Source organism: Varanus komodoensis, unplaced genomic scaffold, assembly GCF_004798865.1.
Source record: "Varanus komodoensis strain SLA01 unplaced genomic scaffold, ASM479886v1 scaffold82, whole genome shotgun sequence".
Taxonomy (NCBI): domain Eukaryota; kingdom Metazoa; phylum Chordata; class Lepidosauria; order Squamata; family Varanidae; genus Varanus; species Varanus komodoensis.
The window spans coordinates 2,036,860-2,059,266 of record NW_025336508.1 but is presented as its reverse complement, the minus strand read 5'-3'; the positions used below and the strand labels follow the sequence as shown (position 1 = coordinate 2,059,266).

Here is a 22,407-nt window from a genome sequence, read left to right as displayed (position 1 = left end):
GGGGCGGCATAGAAATGTTTTAATAAATAAATAAATAAATGCTAAGCAGGTCTGGGGCTGGCCTGAGCTTGGAGCGGAGACCAGCTGGGAACCATGACCAGCTGTCTTGGTGTCACAATGGGAGAAAAGTGGGATATAAATATAACAAGCAAGCAAGCAAGCAAAACAGTTCTTCTTTCTGAGCAGGCATGAATAGAACTGCAGGGCATAAGTGTTGGTTACTGCTAAACAAGCCTGAGTTTACAAGGGCCAGGAAAGGAGCTACATTGATTCTGCAAGTCCTTTGAGCAAGTTTACAGCACTGTCAGAGTTGGACTTGCTGCAGCTGCACCATCTGAATGAAGCCGCCCCTGCTGGCACTATGGTACAGCGCCCGCCACGGCATACTTCTAGAGCACCCTGAGAGAGGGGTCTGCCCTCAAAGCCATGTCCCTTGGTTTACCCGTCTCCCCTAGCTTCAAACGGGAGTGACTGCAATGCTATGGACGGGTCGGGCAAGTCTGCCGCGTTGTGACTGATGGTAGCACTGAGAGCCAGTGTGGCGTCGTGGTTAAGAGCGTGGGACTGGGACTCAGACGATCTGGGTTCTAGTCCCCGCTCAGCCATGGAGCCAACTGGGTGGCTTTGGGCCAGTCCCAGACTCTCAGCCCAACCTACCCCACAGGGTGGTTGTTGTGGGGATAAGATGGAGGAGGAGATGTAAGCTGCCTTGAGCCCTTTGTAGGAAAAAGGCAGGATATAAACCGAAAAATAAATATTTAAACATACAGAGTTGTTTAATCAAATTAACCAATACTGCTTAAAAAACCCCCAATGTCAACGTGTATGTCCCTATGGTTCCCTTATTATAAATGCCTTGTTCGAGGTGTCTAAATGCCATGGTTTGGGTGTTATAGTAATGAAAGACAGATGCACATCTTCTTATCGAAATAATTACTTTAAGAGTCTCACCCACCGTATGTTTTCTGTATGCTTCCAATGTCTGATGAATCAATTTGTTAGATTTATTGCTTTCTCAACCCTTTTCATCTACTAAAATGTGTCTTGATTTAATTGAGCAATTAAAAATGTATTTCTAATACAAGTGCTAACACATTAGAGGGGGCAAGCATCACCTTAAGTACTTTTATCTTATATTAGATGAAATGCTTTTACTCAAGTGATGCCCAGGGCAACAAAGGCTAAACTAACTAAATTAACTAAAAACAAAGGACGTTCCTTTCTTTAAAACTAATTTTTACCCATATGCATTTTTTAACTAGCTAAGGTGTATTTAAATTAGTTGCTTGCCCTATTTCTCTGCTTTCTTAATCTAAGTCTTAAACTTCCATTAAAATGTAGAGCTTCCTTAAGAACGTTCAAAAGCGGAGAACTGATGTTCACTGAGCAGGACCTTGCAAGCTGCTCTCACGGGACACGGTGGTCCTTGTGAAGCTTGTTGCAACCCGACATTCTTCAATTCCAGAACCTGAGCAGAAGAGGAAGAGCAGCAAGACTGGTTTCTTTTGACCTTACCTTGTTTCCTGTCCCAGCACAGCAGATGCCTAGGGCCATGGCTGCCCCATAGCGGACATGGGGGTTATAACTTTCTGACAACAAGGAAACTACACTTGGACATTGTTCAGGTGTCCTAAAGAGGAAATAAACAGAGTAATTACATTTACAGTTCAGTAAAGACTTTTAGCGTTGGAATGGACAGAGCAAAGTCTTGCAACCAAAGGAAATGGAACCAACATTTATTTCTGTTGAACAGAGCCGTGGGTTTCACTGTGGTCTTTCAGAGGCAACTCTCACTTGTAATGTAAATAACAGGGTGAAAATTGAGGGTCATTGTTAAGGCAAGCTGTACTAGGCCTCTTGCGAAAGCTAGCAATAGGTTTGAGCAAGGCTATAAACTGTCTCGCACATAAAGATTTGTTACTTCACTCTCAAACAACAGCTCAGAAGTTGGCAAAAAGTGCGCTGCTGTGAAGATGGGGAGTGACAAAACCTTGACGTGAACCTAAACTTTCATTCAGAAGCGTTTTTTCAGGACGGTACATCAATAGCTTATTCAACTATTATTATTAAATTATTCAACATGCCATTTGGTAAGTAAAGAGGAAAATACTTTGTAAAACTCGCGGGGAGTCCAAAGAAGGAACTGCAATACACATTAAGCTCAGAATCTGTTTGTATTAATCAAGCTACTAGGAAAAAAGGCTTTTCTGAGCAAGCCTTTAAGAAAAATACCTTTAAAACAGAAGGGTTTAAAAACACATTTTATGTACTGAGATTAATATCAAGCTATAACATGTCCGCAAGTTCTTCAAGGCAGGTCACCCAAGTTTTTAAAGTTTTTGACACCCATTTCCAATGTTAACTATTTATGCAGCCACATCCTATAATGAATGAGTGGCCTTAATGTAAAACTGCTTACAGGAGGGGAAAATGGATCATAAAGGTTAGTATCTAAAAACAGGTGACAGAAGAAAGAAGATGATCATTTTAAGGACAAACACTAAAATCAACACTTTCCTTAAACCTGGTTTATAGGCTTGCAAAAAAATGACGCTCACTCCAGAACATCTGCTGAGATTTGCAGCCAACCCAGTGTTGTTAAGTCTTCTGCAGTGTGGTTTCAAGCCCACCAACACAAGTGGCTAGTTGCGTGCCACGATGAGGCACCTTTCCTGCCTTTTAGTTTGTCCCCCAGCTCAACTCTTTTTCCCTTCTTGACAAATGGCTGAGGAATCTTTTAACAGCAGCCCTCCAGCCCCGGCTGACCACAAATCCATATCCCCTTGCCACATTTCTTAAAGAAAATGACTAAGTTTGAGCAATGTGGTAGCAATGACTTCACATCATTACCACCACATTGTATAACCTTAGTCATTTTCTTACGAATTTTACTTTTATTTAGAAAAGTGCTTTCCACCTAAAACTACTTGGCATCTATACATACATTATACATATGCCCTTCTGATATTTCCCAAGCCAACTTCCACCATCTTTTTTCTGCAATTTATTAAGGTCTTCACAAGCTCAAGAGAGTGTCTTACAGGCTGCAGCAGCAATTATTTATTAATGTTGGGAATTTATAAACCGCACCAGTAGTCCTAAATAGGCATAATAGTTCTATTATGAGATCAGCTTTCGTGAACTGCAGTCCATGTCAGCAGATGCAATAAAGATGACCACGAAGTTGCTTCTGAAAATGTAGCGCTAACGCTTCAGCAGGGTGCAAAGGCAACTAATGCCCACATGCCCTGCAGTGACAACACACACAAGACAATCCCAATGTGCAGGAGGCAACCGCAGACCTTCCAGCATGATGCACAAGTTTAATTTTCACTCCAGCCAGCCATCTATTTTGCACCACCCTGCTGTACAGAAGCACCAAAAATAGTTACACCTCAGAAACAGAGGGCAGGGAATGGAGACTTCCAAACCCAGTGCCTTCACTGAAAGCCACCGGATGAATGCAAAACTCCTCAGAGAAGGAAAGACTAATTTCCTCCTGCCAAACCTAAGTATGTATTGCTACAATACTGTTTTGCAAAATGTTGTAGATGTTTCAACATTAGCGGCTTCTAACCAGCGAGATACCGAGGGTTTGGTCAGAGCACGTAAGATTCCAAATACAAGGCACAGAGGTTGTGCATCTCCCAACGGTGACAAGCCGTTTTGGGGAATTCTACCCATCACACAGCTTATCTCCCTCAGTCACGCCACTGTGACCACCCCTCCTGCTCGTTGTGGGATAGGGAAATGAGCTTCTGCAGGAGGAAGCCATCTTTACTCATGGAATTGTCCAGCAAGTCGGAATCCTGATTTTACAGGATTCTAAATTCTGCAGGGAGTCCCTGGCCACCAATGCTTGCATTTCCAGCATGTGGACAGGGATACTGCAGATGAGGGAGATGCAGGGGAAGACACAGGGCCAACCGTTTTATCCCAGCTCTTCCTCTCTGATGATGATAATCTGTGCAAGGATGGTAGAAGGCATCCAAATGCAGTTGTTACTATTTGTCTACCTGTTTCTAAGAACAGTATTTTCACTAAATTTCTATTAACTGCAGTTTGTGCAGCATGGCAACCCATCACGGGTACCAAGCCAGGATGGGTTGTCATGTTGTGTGAACACAGGCTGGTTCCCGCAGAGCGGCTTATGCATGGGCAACAAACCACTGTGACAACCCAAGGCATGTTCTCGGGGCCTGGGGCCTGCAAGGACTGTCAGTTGTCTGAACCTGGGAGAGTGACTCCATCACGGGCGCTGGGGGGCGAGTGGGGGGCTGGCTGGCAACTTTCTCACCCCTCTTGCCAGAACAACTAGCCCCCCACGACTGGGTGTCCCCTGCCATGATTACGAGTCCCTTCACTTGCTGCAGCTTTTTTGTTCCCCTTTAACCATTTTTCCCCTGGACGTTGCAAACCTCAATTTGGCAGCCAACAGCAGCCCCTTTCAAATTCCCAAGTGACGTACTGAGGGAGCTGCCAGTGATTAAGACGCTTTTTTTTTTTTTTTTTTTTGGAACCCACAAAAAGTATACCTCTTTTTTTAAAAAAAAAAAAAAAAAAAAAAGCAAGCTGTGCCAGTGTGACTGCAGAGGGATGCACTTCTGTAGGAACCCTGACCGCTGACCCAAACACACTCCGAAGAAGGGTTTTCGTTACTCTGTTTTTCTTGATAGCCATCCGACGGCAGGAAGAGTGATGGCATCAAGGATGTTTGTTCACAAAAAGGGGGTAGGAACATCTATATCCCTTTTGCAGCAAAATCCTAACTTTCTTCCTTTTTGCCCTGACTGTCCCCAGAGCGAAGAGCATTTTGCGCTTTCCCCCGAGACTCCAGGTGCACAGGGAAGTGCAAAAGCGCACCCCATCCTCGTTTAGGGGAAAGGGAGCTGGACAACTAGCTGCCAAAGGAGAATTCGCTCTAAAATGGAGTTTTGACAGGGCAGTGAGTGTTCTTTTGATACGAACATAAAACATCCACTGCCCATGAGCGGACTGAGGGGAAGGAAGTAGAGGGAGGGTGCAAACAACCCACAGAGTTCTTGATTATCTGTCAGGTGGCGCAAGGGGTATTTGCCATGGTTTGCTGAGCTGGACTCTTGAGATGTGCAAGCTTGCTTGTTCAATTCAGAAGACCAGTAGCTTCGAGAGAGAGCCATTTTCCAGAAAGCATTGTCCCTTTTTTCAGCCTCAAAAACCCGCAGCTGCCAGGTCCTGCCCGAAACCCTGGTGAGCTGCTGCCACTCAGGGAACACGATACTGAGCTAGACAGCATGTGCTCTAAGTAGAAGCCACCCTTCTGAGATCCTACGAACAACTGGAATGCACTGCAGGGGATTTGGGGGCATGGCCTAGGCTGCGCCGCAGACAAGTAAAAATCTGGGAGAGGAAAGCATCAGCACCTACTGCAGAAGTGGGCAGCATGGTGCTCTCTGGACTACAGCTCCCATAATCCCCAACCACTGGGGATGCTGGTTGGGTTGATGGGTGCCGGAGCCTAAAACAACTGGAAGTACAGCCTTGTCTAACTATATCACATCCACTTTCTAGAACAAGTAACTGTTCCTATATTTTTTTAAAACATTAACTAACGCATGACTCACCATATCTCTGGTTTCTGTTCAGACTAGACTGACAGATATAATTCTCAAGACAGAACCACTCTGCTGATGGGCAGTTTTGCGAGGTTATACAATCGAAAAGCAGAAAATTGCTAGCTTCTTTATTGTATTTTTGCCACCATGGGGGGCACCATTTTTATTTTCTGCTTGAAGTGCCTCTGTGCGTCAGAAGGACTTTCAATTCCATGTTTGACTGTATGATCAAGCTAATCAACTTTCTACCAATTCAAATCACCAAAACGAGGGGAGGGGAAGGAAGGGGAGGAAGGGGGCAGCTATGTTATGGGAGATTAAAGCAGATCTTTTTCTTCCCATTTTTAAAGGATGACTTTAAAACAATACAATACGGTCTACTTTAATGAAACAGATGTTCTGGTCTAAGGGTGTGCAAACAACAAAATCTTACACAAAGTTTCATGGATGGAACAGAAAGACAGTTGATTCTAAGTTAACAGATCATGCCCCCCAGAAGTTCGGAACGATCTAGCAGGGACTACAGTAGTAATACAGACACTGTTTTCGTAAGCACCTACCTATTGATCTCAATTTCATCAGTGTCTGTGTTGAAACTATATGGAATTTCTTGTGAAAGAAACCCATTTGTGCATGCATTTTCCTTAATATATGCATTTGTATGCAACTTTCCATAATATTTGCATTTTTCTATTTGACTTCTCCAGTATGCGCATTTTTGAGTAAGATTTGAGTCAAGAATGCAATTGAGAAACTTGGGGAAATGAACAATCCAAAGAATAACTGTGCTCTGATCCACAGGGAAATGCAAATTAGGCTGTTTGGCCTAAGAATACTGACTGAGCAACATTCCCCGTCATCTTTATTCTGGTTTCTTTCTCATCCCACCTCATTGCATTGGTTCAACATACTGCAGTCCCCTCCCCTTGGCCGGATGATCCCAAGCACATTCCTAAAGGTCTCCTAAATGGTTACTTTACCTCACAGGAGGCACTCTCTAGCATTAACGCCCATGGCAAAGGAATAAAAGCCCCTCTGGATCCAGCATTCTGTTTCGTATGATGGCCACCTGGATGCCGCACAGGAAGGAGGCGCCTCTCCTCCCTAGTCTGCCCTTCATCAGAGAAAGGCACTGCCTCTGGACATCCCAGTTCGGCAGAGCCTCTCTGTCAAGCGCTACGGACCGGACTCCTCACGTGTGAGTCCCCCTTTAAAGCCATCTAAGCCCATGGCCAATCTCCATATAACCCTGCGGGGAACCCCGCAAGCTCCCTGTGACCCACTGTGCTACTCTAACTTCTTCCAATATTGCCACTGGGCCATCACAAAGGTCCACTACAGGTGCGATGGACACATTCCAAGCCCACGATTTGGGAGTCCGAATGTGGGGACCACTGCAGTAAAGCAAACCCCATTCCCATTCATTTTGTAGCACGACCTCTAGAGCCAGGACAAAAAAACTGCAATTCAGCCCAAACTGACATTCTAACCTTAGCTGTGTTGACACAGAGCAATGCTGCATAACCCCCCTGAAACACAACAACAACAACAACAACAGCAGGCTATAATAATAGCCTCCGTTTGAAGAGTCCTAAAAATCTTGCTTTACCTACATTCCAACAATGTGTCTAGGATTGGGGCTCAAGCAAAACACATAGCACGCTAGATTTCGGCTTTGGATTAAGGTCACAAACTCACCAAGAGTTCTGAGGATGTGACCATCTTGGACTCAGTTTCTCAGCTGTAAAACTAAGACCACCTGACCAGGACTGCAAGGGAGGCCCATAAAATAACAACATTTTATCCCCTTAGATACTTTAAGTGCTGCACAGGTTACAGATAAAGCCGAGGAGCTGGATGGCACACAGAGGTACTTCCCCTAGTTTTATGGAAGGCATTAAATGCTTCTGCTACGACTGAGAAGCACCTTATGTTTGGAAACATTTGAGTGCTCTCTGAAAAGAACAGCGAATGGCACGAGAAGAAAGGTTGCTTGCTGGATCAATCCATTTAGAATTGGGGACAAGGGTTGTGTGCTTCAGGTCTGGAACACTGGACCGTCAAAAAGTGGAAAATAACCTTTCATAGTTATTTTCCCAATGTAAAAAAAATCTCTGCTCGTTTGTTCCTTGGCTTTTAAACACTGGCGCTGGATGTGCTGGAATGAGTCAATCAACAGATGATACCAACAGACTGTAAGTTTATCTAACAAACACACAGGAAACGGCACAGAGGGTTAGATGTAGAGGAAGGGCAGGGAAGGACTCCGTAAAGATTACTGAAATAAATGACAGTAGGGTAGTGGGGAAGGAAGCATCGGCTGAAGCCATTCCACCCCTCCTCTGCTTGACAACGAAAAGAAATCAAGAGCTTAATCACAAAGCGAAGCCGTCTGTGTTGGAGAATTCAATTACAAGAGTGTGCGACTGCCTTCGAAGAAAGCAATGCAATTCGAGGAAGACATTCTAGAATTCCAGCGGACGACAAATCAAATACACGCACGCACATGCACACACACATACTGAAGAAAAATATCCAAGCTCAAGAACCAAGGGAATCTTCCTGAAACCCAGAAAGAAGAAAAATACAATCCAGGTAAGACATCAGTCACTCTGAACTGCTGACAGCTTTTGCTATAAGGATGCATGATAAAGAGTGCAACGTATTTTATGTAATGGGGAGTGCTACAGAAATAATCCGGGGCAATAAAGGGCAAGTTTTTTGTGACTGTTTGTGAGGAGGATGGGATTGGTAAAGTTTTTATCAGATCTTATGCTGCAGGAGCTTAAACATTTGGTCAATGCCTTGTTCAAGTATTCACAGGCTATTTCTCCAATCAGATATTATTCTGAATTCGCATCCACTTGAACAAGAAACCTCAAACAGTTCGTCTGAAATCCTTTACACATTTCTCTGGAAGCAAGTCCCATAATGAGTATTATGATTGAGTAGCCAAACAGGATTACTCTGTTTGCCTCATTACATTTATCCTGAATCTTTGGATGCTATCTATTCTTCTACCTCATGAACAAGCAACCCATGTAGTAAGAGGAAGTAGCGTCAATATGCAGTTTGGAATCCTATCGAAACACTGAATTCTGTAGAATGAATTGGGAATTATTCGTATAGCTTAGTTATTGAAGAAGGTAGGGGAGGAAAGCTGCACCATCAGTGGATCTACAGCTAAAATGCCGGGTGGTATAAATTTTCCTATATAAATCAACCATCATGTTCAGGATGATGATTCCAGCAGGTCATCCTATATATATTTCTCCTCTTCTTATCTAGGGAGACCTCTTTGACACAAGCTATTTCAACAGAAGAGCCAGTGTGTGAAGACCCAAGGGGCTAATTTGCTAACCTACTCTTCTGTAGGTATCCTTTCATCAGCAGCTCAACCACTGGGATGTATAATTACTGATGGACGCATCAACACACTAATTTTTAAGTTCCCTTTGAAAGTATCCAAGGAATGACCGAAGCAGAAATTTGTGGAAACTTGTGATCAGAGCAGAACCTCTTGCAGGAGCAGATGAGCAGTTTACAATGCTGATCTTTCATTGGGATCGCACTGAGCTGGAGAGGAAGATCAAATTCCTAGACTTCATAAAATGCTTGAGTAACACACAAACTCTGAACACGTTCTACTGGGCACCAAAATGGTCTTGCCTTTGAACGCATCTGGACCTGGCAACGGATCTGTGCAGCCAGCCTCGGGGGAAGGGAACACGCTGCACTGGGCAGCTCTGCTCATCCTGACGGTCATCATACCCACCATCGGAGGGAATATTCTCGTCATACTGGCTGTGTCCTTGGAGAAGAAGTTGCAATATGCCACCAATTACTTCCTCATGTCCCTGGCAGTGGCCGACTTGCTGGTTGGATTGTTTGTGATGCCAATAGCCCTTCTTACTATACTGTTTGGTAAGTACTGGATTCTGATCCTCCAAAGAAATATTGTAAGAAAGGACAGGGAAATCCTTCTATTTTCACATGTGTGCATATTTATGTGCCTTTTAAAAGACTGTCCATTCGTTTCACTTTCCACAGACTGTATGCGTTATATAAGAGAATGAAATTGTTTGATCTGACTTGAAAGAAATAAACTTTAATTTTAGTGCAATTATATACAGGGTATGCATTTTAATGCTTTTCAACTATCAATGAAAATAACCTCTGATTAAGTAAGGTAGTCATCGCATTATTTAGGAGGAATTTGGTTATCATTTCACTGAGGATGCACTCCGCCCCTACGCCAGCTTTTATTAAATTGAAAACAATGCCCTTTTAAAACAATGTCCTTTTCCCTTTTTAAACGGATGGATGCAATGCGTGGGCCTGGAAGCTTTTAGTGGCAAGATTCACAGCAGGATCTGATGGAGGTAGCTGTGTGGTAGTTATGTGTTTGAATTTATGTATTTATTAGATTTTTATCCTGTCGCATGAGACCTAAGGCATGTCACAGCCAGGCAGCAGTCCATCACTTCCTGGCGGTGCTTCAGGGTAAGCCTGGAAGGAGGGGAACTGTTGTTCTGGCGCTTGGTAGTGGTAAAGTGGCATGTATGCCAGTTGTGACTCCAGCACGCACGCACGCACCTACACACACACACACACTACCACATGGCTACGGTAGCCACACCGCCTCAGCCATCTCCACTGCCGGACGAGTGACTCTGCCCCATCCACCCAACCCCATTTCACAGGCCATGAGGCAGAGAACTTCCAGTTTTGTCCATGATGAGTAAGCAGACCTGGCTGGCAAGAGTTTGGTCCAAACACAGAACTGTGTCTTTCTGGTCTTCCACTTTTAGGATGTCCTCATGCAGCATTCCAAATGCAGCTTAGCATGCCGCCTTGCTCCTCTGCAACTCCATAAATATATGCAATAGTCCTCATTGTCATAGCCGGAGGCTGGGCCTCACTGACTCATAACAAAAACAACCAGAAGTCTCCTTCACACATCTCTCTAAACACTACCTGAGAGCAGCAGACCGAACGCCAAGTTGTGGAAGGAACAGTGTTCTTAGCACGCTCCTCTCCACGTACACACTCAGAGCCCTAACAGGTCTCCACTTCTATGTTGCCAGTACAGCATTTGTCAAGACAAGGGATAACATCTCAGCGAAAGGATACGAAATTTGCTGTGTCGCAATTCAGAATAAATGAACCAAGCGATGCAGTGAATGAGCTATAGAAAAGCACATTGACAGCGCTAGAACACAGTGTTCGATTTTTCAAAAAAAAGAAAAGAAAACATAAAAGTAAAACCACTCCCCTTATGTTAGAAAAGGAAACATGAATCTCCCTCCAGGTTCAACTAAGATAACATGAAAATGGATTTGCTGAACCAAGGAGATAAATGGAAATGATAATGATGACTAGTACCTGTAGACATTTTAATGTTCAAAGAGTGTCACATACAATACTTTTGTATAATCCTTTCAACCCAAAGGACTGGACCCCTGATATATCACTTAGGTTACAATCCTATATCAACTTAGCTTGCAGTAAGTCCCAATTAACTTGATGGAACTTACATCTGAGTAAACATGCACAGAATAGCCCTTACATTACTACACTACACATGGATCATGGCAGTAAGAAGACAAACAATGAGGAACAGCTGATGAAACAATATGGCATCTTCCACTCCATCAATTCTATAGTAAACAAATCCTGCATAAAAATAGGCACCTATTAACATTCCCTCCTCTAATATCAGCATATCTAAATTACACCAGCTGAGGTCACAATGAAAATCTTGGTATGCATGACATGGTATTGGCTGTCATGGGTTATTATGTCCATGGGCACTACTTTGCATCTGCAACCTCACTTGAGGGTTGTTGTAACATGCATATCATCTGGCAAGCACAAACCATGCAAACCATAGGGTTCTAGGGTGTTAAACAACTGGATTCACACAACACAGCTGAGTACCGCAGCCACACTACAGCTTAAATGACCCATGCTAGGTCGTCATGTTGTGTGAACTGCCCTAATACGTCAGAATTCTACCATCACTCTAAAACATGGTATGCGTATATAAAGAAACCTGCTCTGCATATCACAGCCTTGCTCTGCAGCCGCTCTCGTGTGAACTAGTATAGTGGTTCCCAATCTTGGATCCTCCCTATGTGGTCAAACTGAAAACCCGACCATTCCTCACCACTGGCCATGCTGGTGATGACAGGAGTTTTGTACCAACATCACTGGGGGACTCAAGATTGGGAATTACTTCCCTGGGGATGCAGGCCAGGCTGGAGCTGGAGACTTGGGAGGCTGGAGCTGGAGACCTTTGCCTCACAACTGGTTTCCTTTAACCTTTTGTATAGCATTTGTTGTGTAGCGGTGGTTCCTGGGGAGACATTAACAAGCCTTCTTGATTTTGGCAGCTTCCCTATGATCAAGTCTTTCTAGCTAGAGGGGCACTCACATTTTGATCAAATCTACAACTGATAGTATGGCAAATGCTGCAAAGTTACACAGAGAAGCTAAGAGTTAAGAAAGAACAACACAAAGCTAATAACGATGAATCGCAAAGTGAAAAACTCTCTCACTTGAAATTAACTAAGCTTCCTAGCAATTTTGCTTTCCTAGTCTCTCTCATTGTTCTTTTCTCATTGATGTATAATCTCCCCACTAATCCTGAGCTAATACTGCAGCAACCCAACTTAAAAACACTTTAGGAATCTTAATTTAAAAGCCAACAGAGAAAGTGTATTTTGTGCTGCAAGAAGTTTAAATGGGGCTGGACTTAGAAAACGTAATTAACCAGGTGCAGTAAAGTTACTTAAAGATGTTTATTTTAAATTATTTGAAAAGGTGTATGTGGCAGTCAGAGCCAAGTATTTTTGCATCCTTAGTAACAATTCAAAGGGAAAGTTCATATTGGGAGGAAAAAGCTTGGAGTTGATGGACTGCAACAAGAATATAACTGTTGGGAGCTGAAGTTCCTTCTTCGAGCAACTACCAGTCACAGATCATTTCCCTTGCAAACTTTCTTTTTGCTCCCAAGTACGAACAACCCAGAACGGGTCTCTGAGCATGCACAGAGAGGTTTGTTCAACCCAATCTAGTGTCTACCTCCAAGAAGTCTCTTTAGGAACATGCCTGGGCTCCATCCCTTCGGGAGGGGCTTTCTGAAGGCGAGTATGCCTCCACTCCACATGCCGCTCATTCAACTGGGCCACAGGGTTTTTTTTTTGGGGGGGGGGGGATCTGGGAATTCCTCATCCTCACAGGCCTCTCCCACTTGCAGTACAGCTTGATTGTTCCCAGCCTTGAGGTAATCACCTCTGCCTCCATCATCTCAGAATCTTGACCTAGCCCATCCTCCACAGTCACACTGTAATCTACCTTACTTTTCCATGCTGAAGAATCATCTGGGAGGCAGCCAGAAGTCCATGAGGATGATTGGCCAAAACGGCCAACCTTCTCACTCCCAACAACAGCTCTCATCATCAGAGGAAACAAGCAAGATTTGTTAGCCAGATAATTGTTTAAATAAAATATCCTCAGTGCCCAAGTCAGCCATTTCTGCCAAGTCCTCGGTTTTGAGACTTTTGTGTTTCCAACAGTTGCAGAGAGTCTACACATAGCACAGAAGCATCATTTCTTTGATTCTTACAGCTAGTTAACTGGAAGAGCTAAAAGATGAAATGAGTGAATGGCTTGAAACAAGACATCTTAAACTCTCCCAGGCTTCTGGACAGGTGGCTGGTATCCTGAGGGACTTCAAAAGCTTAACAAGGACTTCTTAACAGCTGGTCCATTTTATGGCATGGTCCCCTTCCATGAACAGTTGCACAGGAAAACTTACAAGTTTGGGGAAGAGTGCCATGACCCCTGCTTTGGACTGCGGCTCCCATCAGCCCCAGCCAGCATGGCCAATGGTCGGGGATTATGGCACTTATGATCCAAGACTTCTGGAAGGCACTGCTTGCCTGCTGCTGGTTTAGATCATACACTTCCAGTACAAGCTGGGAGAAAAGAGGTCCAGTCCGCCTGGCTGGCGCTCTTGGAGAACCAAAGGGGAACCCTAGAAGATGCCCAGGATCCTGTGTGAAGGACCGCAGGCAGGTACTCCGGCCTTCCTTGGCAGCCAGGCTGAAGAGACATGCTATAAAGAAGGTTTGAAAGAGGCTCACTGCAGCAACCCTAAGACATTCTGAGGGACAGGGTGGTGTAGTGGTTAAGAGCACGGGACTGGGACTCAGGCGACCTCGGTTCTAGTCCCCGCTCGGCCATGGAGCCAACTGGGTGACTTTGGGCCAGTCACAGACTCTCAGCCCAACCTACCTCACAGGGTTGTTGTTGTGGGGATAAGATGGCTGAGGAGATGTAAGCTGCCTTGAGCCCTTTGTAGGAAAAAGGCAGGATATAAATCGATAAATAAATAAATAAATAAATAAATAAATGTAGTCTGTGGTGAGAGCACAGGACCTGTTAGTGGAGTTGGCAGCCTGTTCCCGGATGTTTAATTCCTACTCATTTCCAGTGCCACACCTGAACAGTGAGAGGGGAGCCTGCAGCTTGCCAAAGGCCACCTGGAGAGTTGGCAGCCAAGGCAGAATTTGCACTCGGGACTTGATGGGTACCAGAGTCTCAGACTCCACACTGGGGCAGGCAGAAGCCAGACTGGGAACTACTGGCCATTCTCTGGGTGATAGGAAATGGCATGGCAAGACTTTCTCATTCGTTACACTTTTTAAAAAAGTAGGTAAAACTGAAAGTCTGTTTTTAAAAGCTGCTGTTTTGCTAATCAGGTATTGCTTAGTGTCAGTATTCTCAAGTCTAAAACTCAGTATTGATGGTTTCCTACTGCCCAACTTGAGAGCTTGTGTTAGATCTATAAGAACTGAAAGGTAGGTTTGTGTTTGCATATACATACTGGCCTCCCACGACCGGCACTTCCACTTCCTGCAGGGCACAGCGGGAACTACAAGGTATGCTGCGCACGCCTCATGGAGTGCATCACTGCCTGCCCACCCGCCCGCCCCATTTTGCACCTGTACGATCTGAGGATGCCAGGTTACAGTATAAAAATAAAGCAGATCTCACACTCCCAATATTTGCCCATCCTTGCGCTATACCAGGGGTACCCAGCCTTGCTCAGAAGAAAAGCCACATATGGTAAATGTCAGATGTTTGAGAGCTGCAAGTGGGCAGCAGCAGGAAGCAAGTGGCAAGTGGGTGCCTCTGGGCACCGAGCCACAAGATAAACTCAAAGAGCCGCATGTGGCTCACGAGCCTCCGCTTGGCCACCCCTGCTCTATAATACTGAACCGGCTCCCAGTGGCAGGCACCACAGCCTCAGGTAAGGCCTATGCCTCCTCCTGCAGGAAAATCCTTATTATCTTATTATACAGAGAGGAAGGAGCTTATCTATGCCACTTATCTAAAATGCAACCTCTGCTGGCTGAAGTTCAGCACCTGATTTTTTGCACCACAAAAGCACCTAAATTGCAACCAACAAATGGTTTAATCGCAAAAGCAACTTAAATTGCAGCCAGCAGGTGTGCCCTTATATTTAAAGCTGCCCCCACTCCTGTCCCATCCCAGCGAAACGTACAAACCATCTCCCTCAAAAATGTACATGAAAGAAGGGGAAAGTGGAGAAGCAGCAGCAGGAGCCAGGAGCAGTGGAAGAAAAAAAGGGCAGATTCTTCGATGCAAGGGGATGAGAAAGCTTGGTTTGCCGTAGTGCAAAATCGTCCTTTCTTAAGGGAATTAACTGAAAGAGATAGCATCTAAGCAGTACTGCATAAATAACACAAAGGAAACACTGCACCATTCATTGGAAACACAGCCAGCCCCTGGCCGTCCTCCTCTTAACATGTAAAGCACACACCTGCACACAAAAGGCGATACATGCCACTGTTTTAACAAACTTACTTTAAAGGGACAGAAAAAAAAACACTTCTTGTGCTCTGCCAGATCTTAGGGGTTCAAATGCACCGGTTCAAATGGTTATTTGACACTTTTATTTCTTTTGGCATGACCGTTCTCTGGGAAAGAGATTTCAAAAGCCTGAGACAGTCAAGAAAAGCTTTGTTTGACATCCCGTCGTCTATTCAATATGTCACCTCCTCCTTTGTTTTACATGCGGACAATTTAGAAAAGGAAAAACATCTTCCAGTGTTTTTGACCAATATGCAAACATGGCATTGCTGTCACAGGGGAAAATACACTCCTCCCTTTACAGGTGTATGATCACTGCATAACAAATAGTTCCTATATGGGCTTGATAGCATGATGGCACTGCCAAATTCCAATAGAAAGACCATCGTTAACACATCTGCAGGACCAAGAACCAGGAGCATAGTAACTACGTGGGAGGAGTTACTATGTGGAATTTGTATGGCTTCTACTTAGAAATTTTAGAGCTTGAGTACAGAAGGATTAAGTATGTCTGAAAGCCTGCAGGGCTCTGCATCTTTCAGGGTACATTGCTACCCACACAAATAGCACCAGGAGTGGGAGACCTGGATTGCATCACTCCTGATCGCTGGTAAACTAGTTAGCTTCCCCCATAAAGACAAAACAAACCTCTTTAGATAGAAAACTAGCATACCAGGGTTTTTCTAGGTACAGGTATTTTTCTACAAGGGTCAGAACACTGAACCACGTGGTCCAGAAACAGGTTCGACACCTCATCATTTTTAATCAACCAGGAATGAGTCTAGGGGGTAGATCTAGAAACAATCTGAAGGTCACTCAGCCACACTCAGGATTCCAATGCAACTGCAAGTGTTAACACCAGTTTTGCAAATATGTTTTAATCTTCCTTGTTCATAATTTTCCAGTGCTAAGGTAAACCCTGACCTGACAAACATTTAACAATCTAGTTTATGCTGTTACTAGAATTTTGCAGTTAGTTCACAAAAGATGCCCTCCCGCCCCTTGAGATGGGCGGCAGAGGCCCTTCTCCGGGAACCCTTCGTGAAGGATATTAGGAGGGTGAGTATTCGGAGGAGGGCCTTCTCTGTGGTGGTGCCCAACCTATGGAATGCGCTCCCCAGAGAGGTCCGCCTGGCGCTGTCGTTATTTGTTTTTCGGCGCCAGGCCAAGACCTTTTTATTTAAATGCTATTTTAATTGTTAAGGTTTATTTGTTGATTTTAAACTGACCAGGCTGTTTCCACTATTTTATGTATTTTATTTATTCTATGAATTTTTTAAAAAAAATTTTTTTTGTATTTATATGCAGGATTTTGATGATTGTAAGCCGCCCCAAGGCTTATGTGATGGGGGCAGCATATAAGCTGTTTAAATAAATAAATAAATAAATAAATAAATAAATAAATAAAAAGTTTTGTGAAGGAACATTTAACACCTGCCCCAATACTTGCAGCGATTTTTATGTTTTCAATGTTAAGTTTTCTTTTCCCTGAAAACATGCAGAAAAATAAGGCTTCTCACATTTATGTACAATAGATCTTTTTGTGAATGGAATCATTTATTTTAATATCGTCACACCATTTTGACACTTTCGAGCAGGAGTGGGCACTTTTTCTCCAGCCCTTTGACGGCTGAATTACCTTGTAGCAAATCTGTTGGAGCAGATAGCAGGCAGGGACAGAGCCCACTCCACCCCATTCTTTGGGGAAGAACACCCCCCAACATAGACAGACAAAGAGAGTTTGCCTTTCATAAGAAAAGGGTGGGTGGTGGTCTTCAAGCTCTTGCTGCCCCACATATCCTCTCTCACCCCCACACTCCCCTCTTCTTTCTTGCACAGACAACTCTCATGACACCCACACAGATGCTTTTTGAAAGCTGTTTCATAGGGGTTCGGTTTGTATTTATGGGGTTGTTATTATCTGACTGTATGCAAGCATACCTAGTTAAATAATGAGAAAATGACAATGTGGAACTTCACTAAATGCTTAAGGACTACACTGATCTTTATGTGATGAAAACATTCTGCAGCCCCCAACGGCAGTCTAATTAAATATACGACCTCAGTGAAAAAGGCTGCCTGTTCAGGCACCATTTCATGGATGGCCAATCAGTGGCGCCTAGGCTGAATTTGATCACTTACTCTAGAAACCAAGGCAGAGATGAGCATGAAGAAAGTTGTGTTAATGGGACTTGCCAGGAAAGAAGTGGGCCCTGCCTGCTGCCCCCTCCCCCCAAAAAATGCCCCATGGAGAAGAACAGGGCAAACAAGATGTTGGTCCAAAACACCTGGAAGGAGCTGGATGAGGGAGCCTGCAAAAGAAATTCCGCAAGCACCCTGTACAAAATGTTCCTTCACGGCCTTATTAAAGTGCAGGATCCCGATAGCGACATGTTGGCTCTGAGGAATAGGAAACATCGTACATGAGATCCAAAATGACAGGCTTTGGCATTCATGCTCTCAGTAAAAAGCTTTAAATGATGATGTTATCTTTGAACATTTATACCTGATGAAGAATACATAGTACTGAGAGCCTGTTTTTCAGCTGCAGCCCCAGTTAACTTTCAGTGACTCCGTTTCGGCTCCAACTATGCTTTTCCATTTTCTTTCAGAGATCGCATGGCCTCTTCCACGGGATTTATGCCCCGTCTGGCTCTTTCTAGACGTCCTCTTCTCCACCGCATCCATCATGCATCTTTGTGCCATCTCACTGGACCGTTACATTGCCATAAAGAAGCCCATCCAAGCCAGTCAGTACAACTCTCGGGCTACGACACTCATCAAAATAACGGTTGTGTGGCTAATCTCAATAGGTAAGTGGCAAACGCCAAAGGAGGGGCTCTTGCCTGCCAAGAACTGGTCCAAACGCACAGGTGGGCCAGGGGAGCAACCGTGTGCGGCTGAGGAAGGGCCTGCAGAGCGAGAGCCTGCCTCTGTGCTCTCCCTCAAGGGAAGCCTCCCTTCTCTGCCCCTGAAATGGAAGTGGGGGCTTTGAACAGCAGCAGCAGCCTTACGTGTGATAGTCAGGAGGCCATGTTCTCAGCCCAGCGGGTTCATATGACTTACCCGGGGCCTCCAGCCTTGGGAAAGCCATGCGCTCACTGCAGCCGCCTCACAGGACAGTGGAGAAAGAGATGGGCGAGGACTTTAGCGTCGAGATGCAACAGATGACGAGAGACAGGGCCTCCCAAAGCACAGAGAGCAAAAGTGGCTAATGATGTGCAACTGAGCGGTGCTTTTTTGTGACTTTCTGCAGAAGGTCTATTCCTCCTTGTTAACATCTAGTGGGTTTGTGAGTACAATGTAAACACCAGGCAACAGAAAAAATAGGTGCCTGGAAGGAAATGGATCAACAACGCCAGACTATTGGCTGGCGGGGCTACTAACCATGGGAAGCAGGCAACACAGACTCAGTTGTACAGCACGGCTGTCAAGAATAAAAATGACTTTCAGGCTGGCCATTCTACAGACAATGCAGGTCTGAGAAAGCAGATCATCTTCTTGGTGAATGACTACACCCATGATAAACAAACTGCTTCCTATATGAGGCCATTTAACAATGCTTCTGGCAATTAGAAGAAACAATAAGCAACTTTGGAAGCCAAAGCAAGGCAGAGCCCTCTGAAAATAACTATTTTAGTGGCATCAATCAAAAGCAGCCCTTATCGCAATCCTACCACTTATGAAATACGTCCTGTCTCTGAACTGTAATTTCCCACAGATTTAGAGGGGCTGGAGGACGTCACACGGATGGTCTGGTGGGCCTGTGATGTGATCCAGCAGGCCTCCTTTCAGGTTCTGGCCATGGGTCCTCCAAGGTCAGTGCCATGCACTTCTGAGTTTCAGAGACTTGGGACAAATAATGGAGAGATGCCTACAGGCGCTTTTGGTGAGAGTTCTTGGGACACTTGGCTGCTTGAGCAGGAAACAGGATACAGGGCCAAATGGGACCTTTCTCCTGATCATTGCAATATGTACGCGTTCACCTGACTACTGATATTTGGTCAGCCTTCTCCAGTCCAGGAACCTCCAGGTGTGCTGGATGACAATGCCCTTGATCACCCAGCCAGCAGCTATAGACCGATGTTTCTGGGAAGCACTGAGTTGGAAATGGGGTCTTGAAGAGCTGGCTGGCTATAAGCTATTGGACTAGAGATGCCCCCAGGGCACAAGAGAATCTCTCTTTAATGCTGGGCAGCCACAGCAACTGCAATTTTATGTCCAAGACTCACTCCAGCATTTAGGAACCAACATCAGGACATTCTTAACCTAAGTTCTCAAGGCAGAACTTGGGGCGGAATCCTGTGCATCTTTAGACAGAAAGGCCCTACAAGTCCAAGCAAGGGGCGCGCTATGGGGGAAAGCATGTTGGAAGTTGTAGGTCTTAGACTGTTTAGACTTGTAAAGCAAAGTTTTACAAGTGCCTTTATAGCATCTAGAGGACAGGTAAGAGCCATTAAAGATGGTTAAAAGTATATATAAGTTTCTCCCCAGACCTCAGCTAATCTAACTGCTACTTTACTTCTAAATCTCTGGAACAAGGCAGATGTCAGAGGGCAGGGCTGCCGCCGCCAGATGTGGGCTCCTCACACACCTTCTTTATTTGCTTTATATTGTTTTGGCTCCTACTAGCACACAGAAGAGACACTGGGGCGAGGGGGATGCATGCACAAGTCCTTCCCAGTGCTCCACTCTTCTAGCTGCCAGTCAAGGTCACTGGATTTCTGCTTCCCCTCCAGGTATTGCGATTCCAATCCCAATCCGTGGCATAGAAGAAGGAGGTGAAAACCTTCCGAATTTCACCTGTGTGCTGAAGCCGGAACGCTTCGGAGACTTTATCCTATATGGCTCAGTAGCAGCCTTCTTTGTCCCACTGGCCATCATGGTGGTCACTTACTTTCTCACCATCCGAGTTCTGCACAAGAAGGCCTACTTGATCAACAAACCGCCTCCGCGTTTGACCTGGGGTTCCGTGTCCACGGTATTTCAGCGGGACGTGACATCGGGATCATCGCCGGAGAAGGTAGCCATGCTGGACAGCGCTAGGAAGGACAAGCCGTTGCCAAATGGGAGTCAAGAGCAACCCATGCGCAGGGTGTCCACAGTTGGAAAGAAGTCGATGCAGACGATCACTAACGAACAACGCGCTTCCAAAGTCTTGGGGATTGTGTTCTTCCTCTTCTTGCTGATGTGGTGCCCATTTTTCATAACCAATATCACTTCTGTTCTCTGCAAATCCTGCAGTGAGGAATTTATCCAAACTCTTATGGAGATATTTGTTTGGATAGGCTACGTGTCCTCAGGGGTAAATCCACTGGTCTATACCCTGTTCAATAAGACATTCAGGGAAGCGTTTGGAAGGTACATGACTTGCAATTATCAGGCCTCAACTCCTGGGAATGCCCTTCGGAAATGCTCCAGCAGGCTCTCATTCAGACATTCCATGGCAGAGAACTCGAAGATTTTTATGATGAATCATGGAATGCGGAATGGGATTAACCCAGTAATGTACCAAAGTCATAGAATTTGCAGTTCACCTATCCAATCCTCATCGGCGATTCTACTGGATACTCTACTACTTACAGAGAATGAAGCCGACAAAACAGAAGAACAGGTCAGCTATGTGTAGCTGAATGAAAAGGACAAGCCATACCCCAACCCCATGGACAAATGCCAGTATGTACATGTGGTTTTCGTCTGTTATTTATAGAAACCCCAATTATAGTTCTACCAACCTGTCACCTCTCAGTGCCGAGGCTCTCCTGCCCTAGACCACATCCATTAATTTCAACCTAATAGCAATCGATCCTGTTATTAAAGAAGTTAAGTATCTGCACATGGCTGTTTCTAAACAGAGGGATTTAAATAAATGCAGCTATGGTAACTCTTGCGTCTTGAGTAACTATTGGATTGCCACCCCTTTCTTCAAAAAGCACATTTCTGCTGTGGAGCTTTCCCTGACCGTGACATTCCAGAAGGCAAGGCCATCACATCATATGCCCACATTTTGCACAGGAAGGAAAGGCTGCTCTGCCCAAGTCCAATGCTTGCAAGCTTGCTAAATTACCAAGGATTCTATCCAAGTATACCTATTCTTAGTTTTTAAAAAGGTACATCTTAAATCCATTTAGGCACTCCTCAGAATATGCCCCTCAAATAAATATACAGCTGGATATGTGCAGGGTAGTTCTAAACTCAGAAGTCGCTACTTTCTCCTCTGCTAGTATTATCCAAATAAGCACTCCACTTCCCCTCCACTATGTCCCACGATGCAAAGCAACTGCACGTATTTGCTTAATAGGCATACTTCATTCTGCTTCCCTATCCCTGACTGCTGATACCTAGCCCCAGAAAATCCTCTACTGATCTCTCAAGAATAAAAAATCTGCTATCATACGAGAAGTAAACCAAAAGAAAACATTTCATCTAGTCCAACATCCATTCATTACATTTCTATACCTCTCAAAAGCCAAAGTTCTGTGGGAGGTTTACAAAGGTTCAAACCTTAAAAATACAATATTGCACACGTTAAAAAAATACCTATAAACATAAGCAGGCAATGCACGCACACGCAAGCACACAAATTTCATGGATATACAAAGATAATAATCAAGAATAAAAAAAATTGAAAAGAATACATTCTGGAAGTACAGAGTGTCAAACACCACAAAAGCCCAAGCAAATGGGTGGAATTAGTTTGACACTATTTCATGCAAGCATGTACAATTCCAAATTAATCTAGGCAAATACTTTCTCGTTTATTGTATGGTTTGGATATGAAGTAATAATTTAAATGCATTAAAACAGTGTTCCCTAACCTGGCCCCCACCAGATGTGCTCGATTGTAACTCCTATGAGCTTGGGGAAGCCCACATTAAAGCAATGGAATAAAACAGAATCAATTTCCACT

General features: G+C 44.5%; 2 protein-coding genes across 3 annotated transcripts in view; one reads left to right on the top strand and one right to left on the bottom strand.

The window, feature by feature from the left end:
- Positions 1–22,407, bottom strand: part of PSMD1 (proteasome 26S subunit, non-ATPase 1) — a 99,881-nt gene that overhangs the window by 37,274 nt on the left and 40,200 nt on the right. For both annotated transcript variants that reach the window (XM_044456191.1, XM_044456192.1), the window contains exon 17: positions 1,516–1,630. In XM_044456191.1, coding sequence (XP_044312126.1) covers positions 1,516–1,630 — 115 coding nt within the window. The remainder of the gene's footprint in view (positions 1–1,515; positions 1,631–22,407) is intronic.
- On the top strand, positions 9,206–21,135 carry HTR2B (5-hydroxytryptamine receptor 2B). The gene is given in 3 exon segments (XM_044456193.1): positions 9,206–9,518; positions 18,110–18,310; positions 20,237–21,135. Coding segments are annotated over 3 exon segments (1,404 nt in total). The 3' UTR covers positions 21,127–21,135.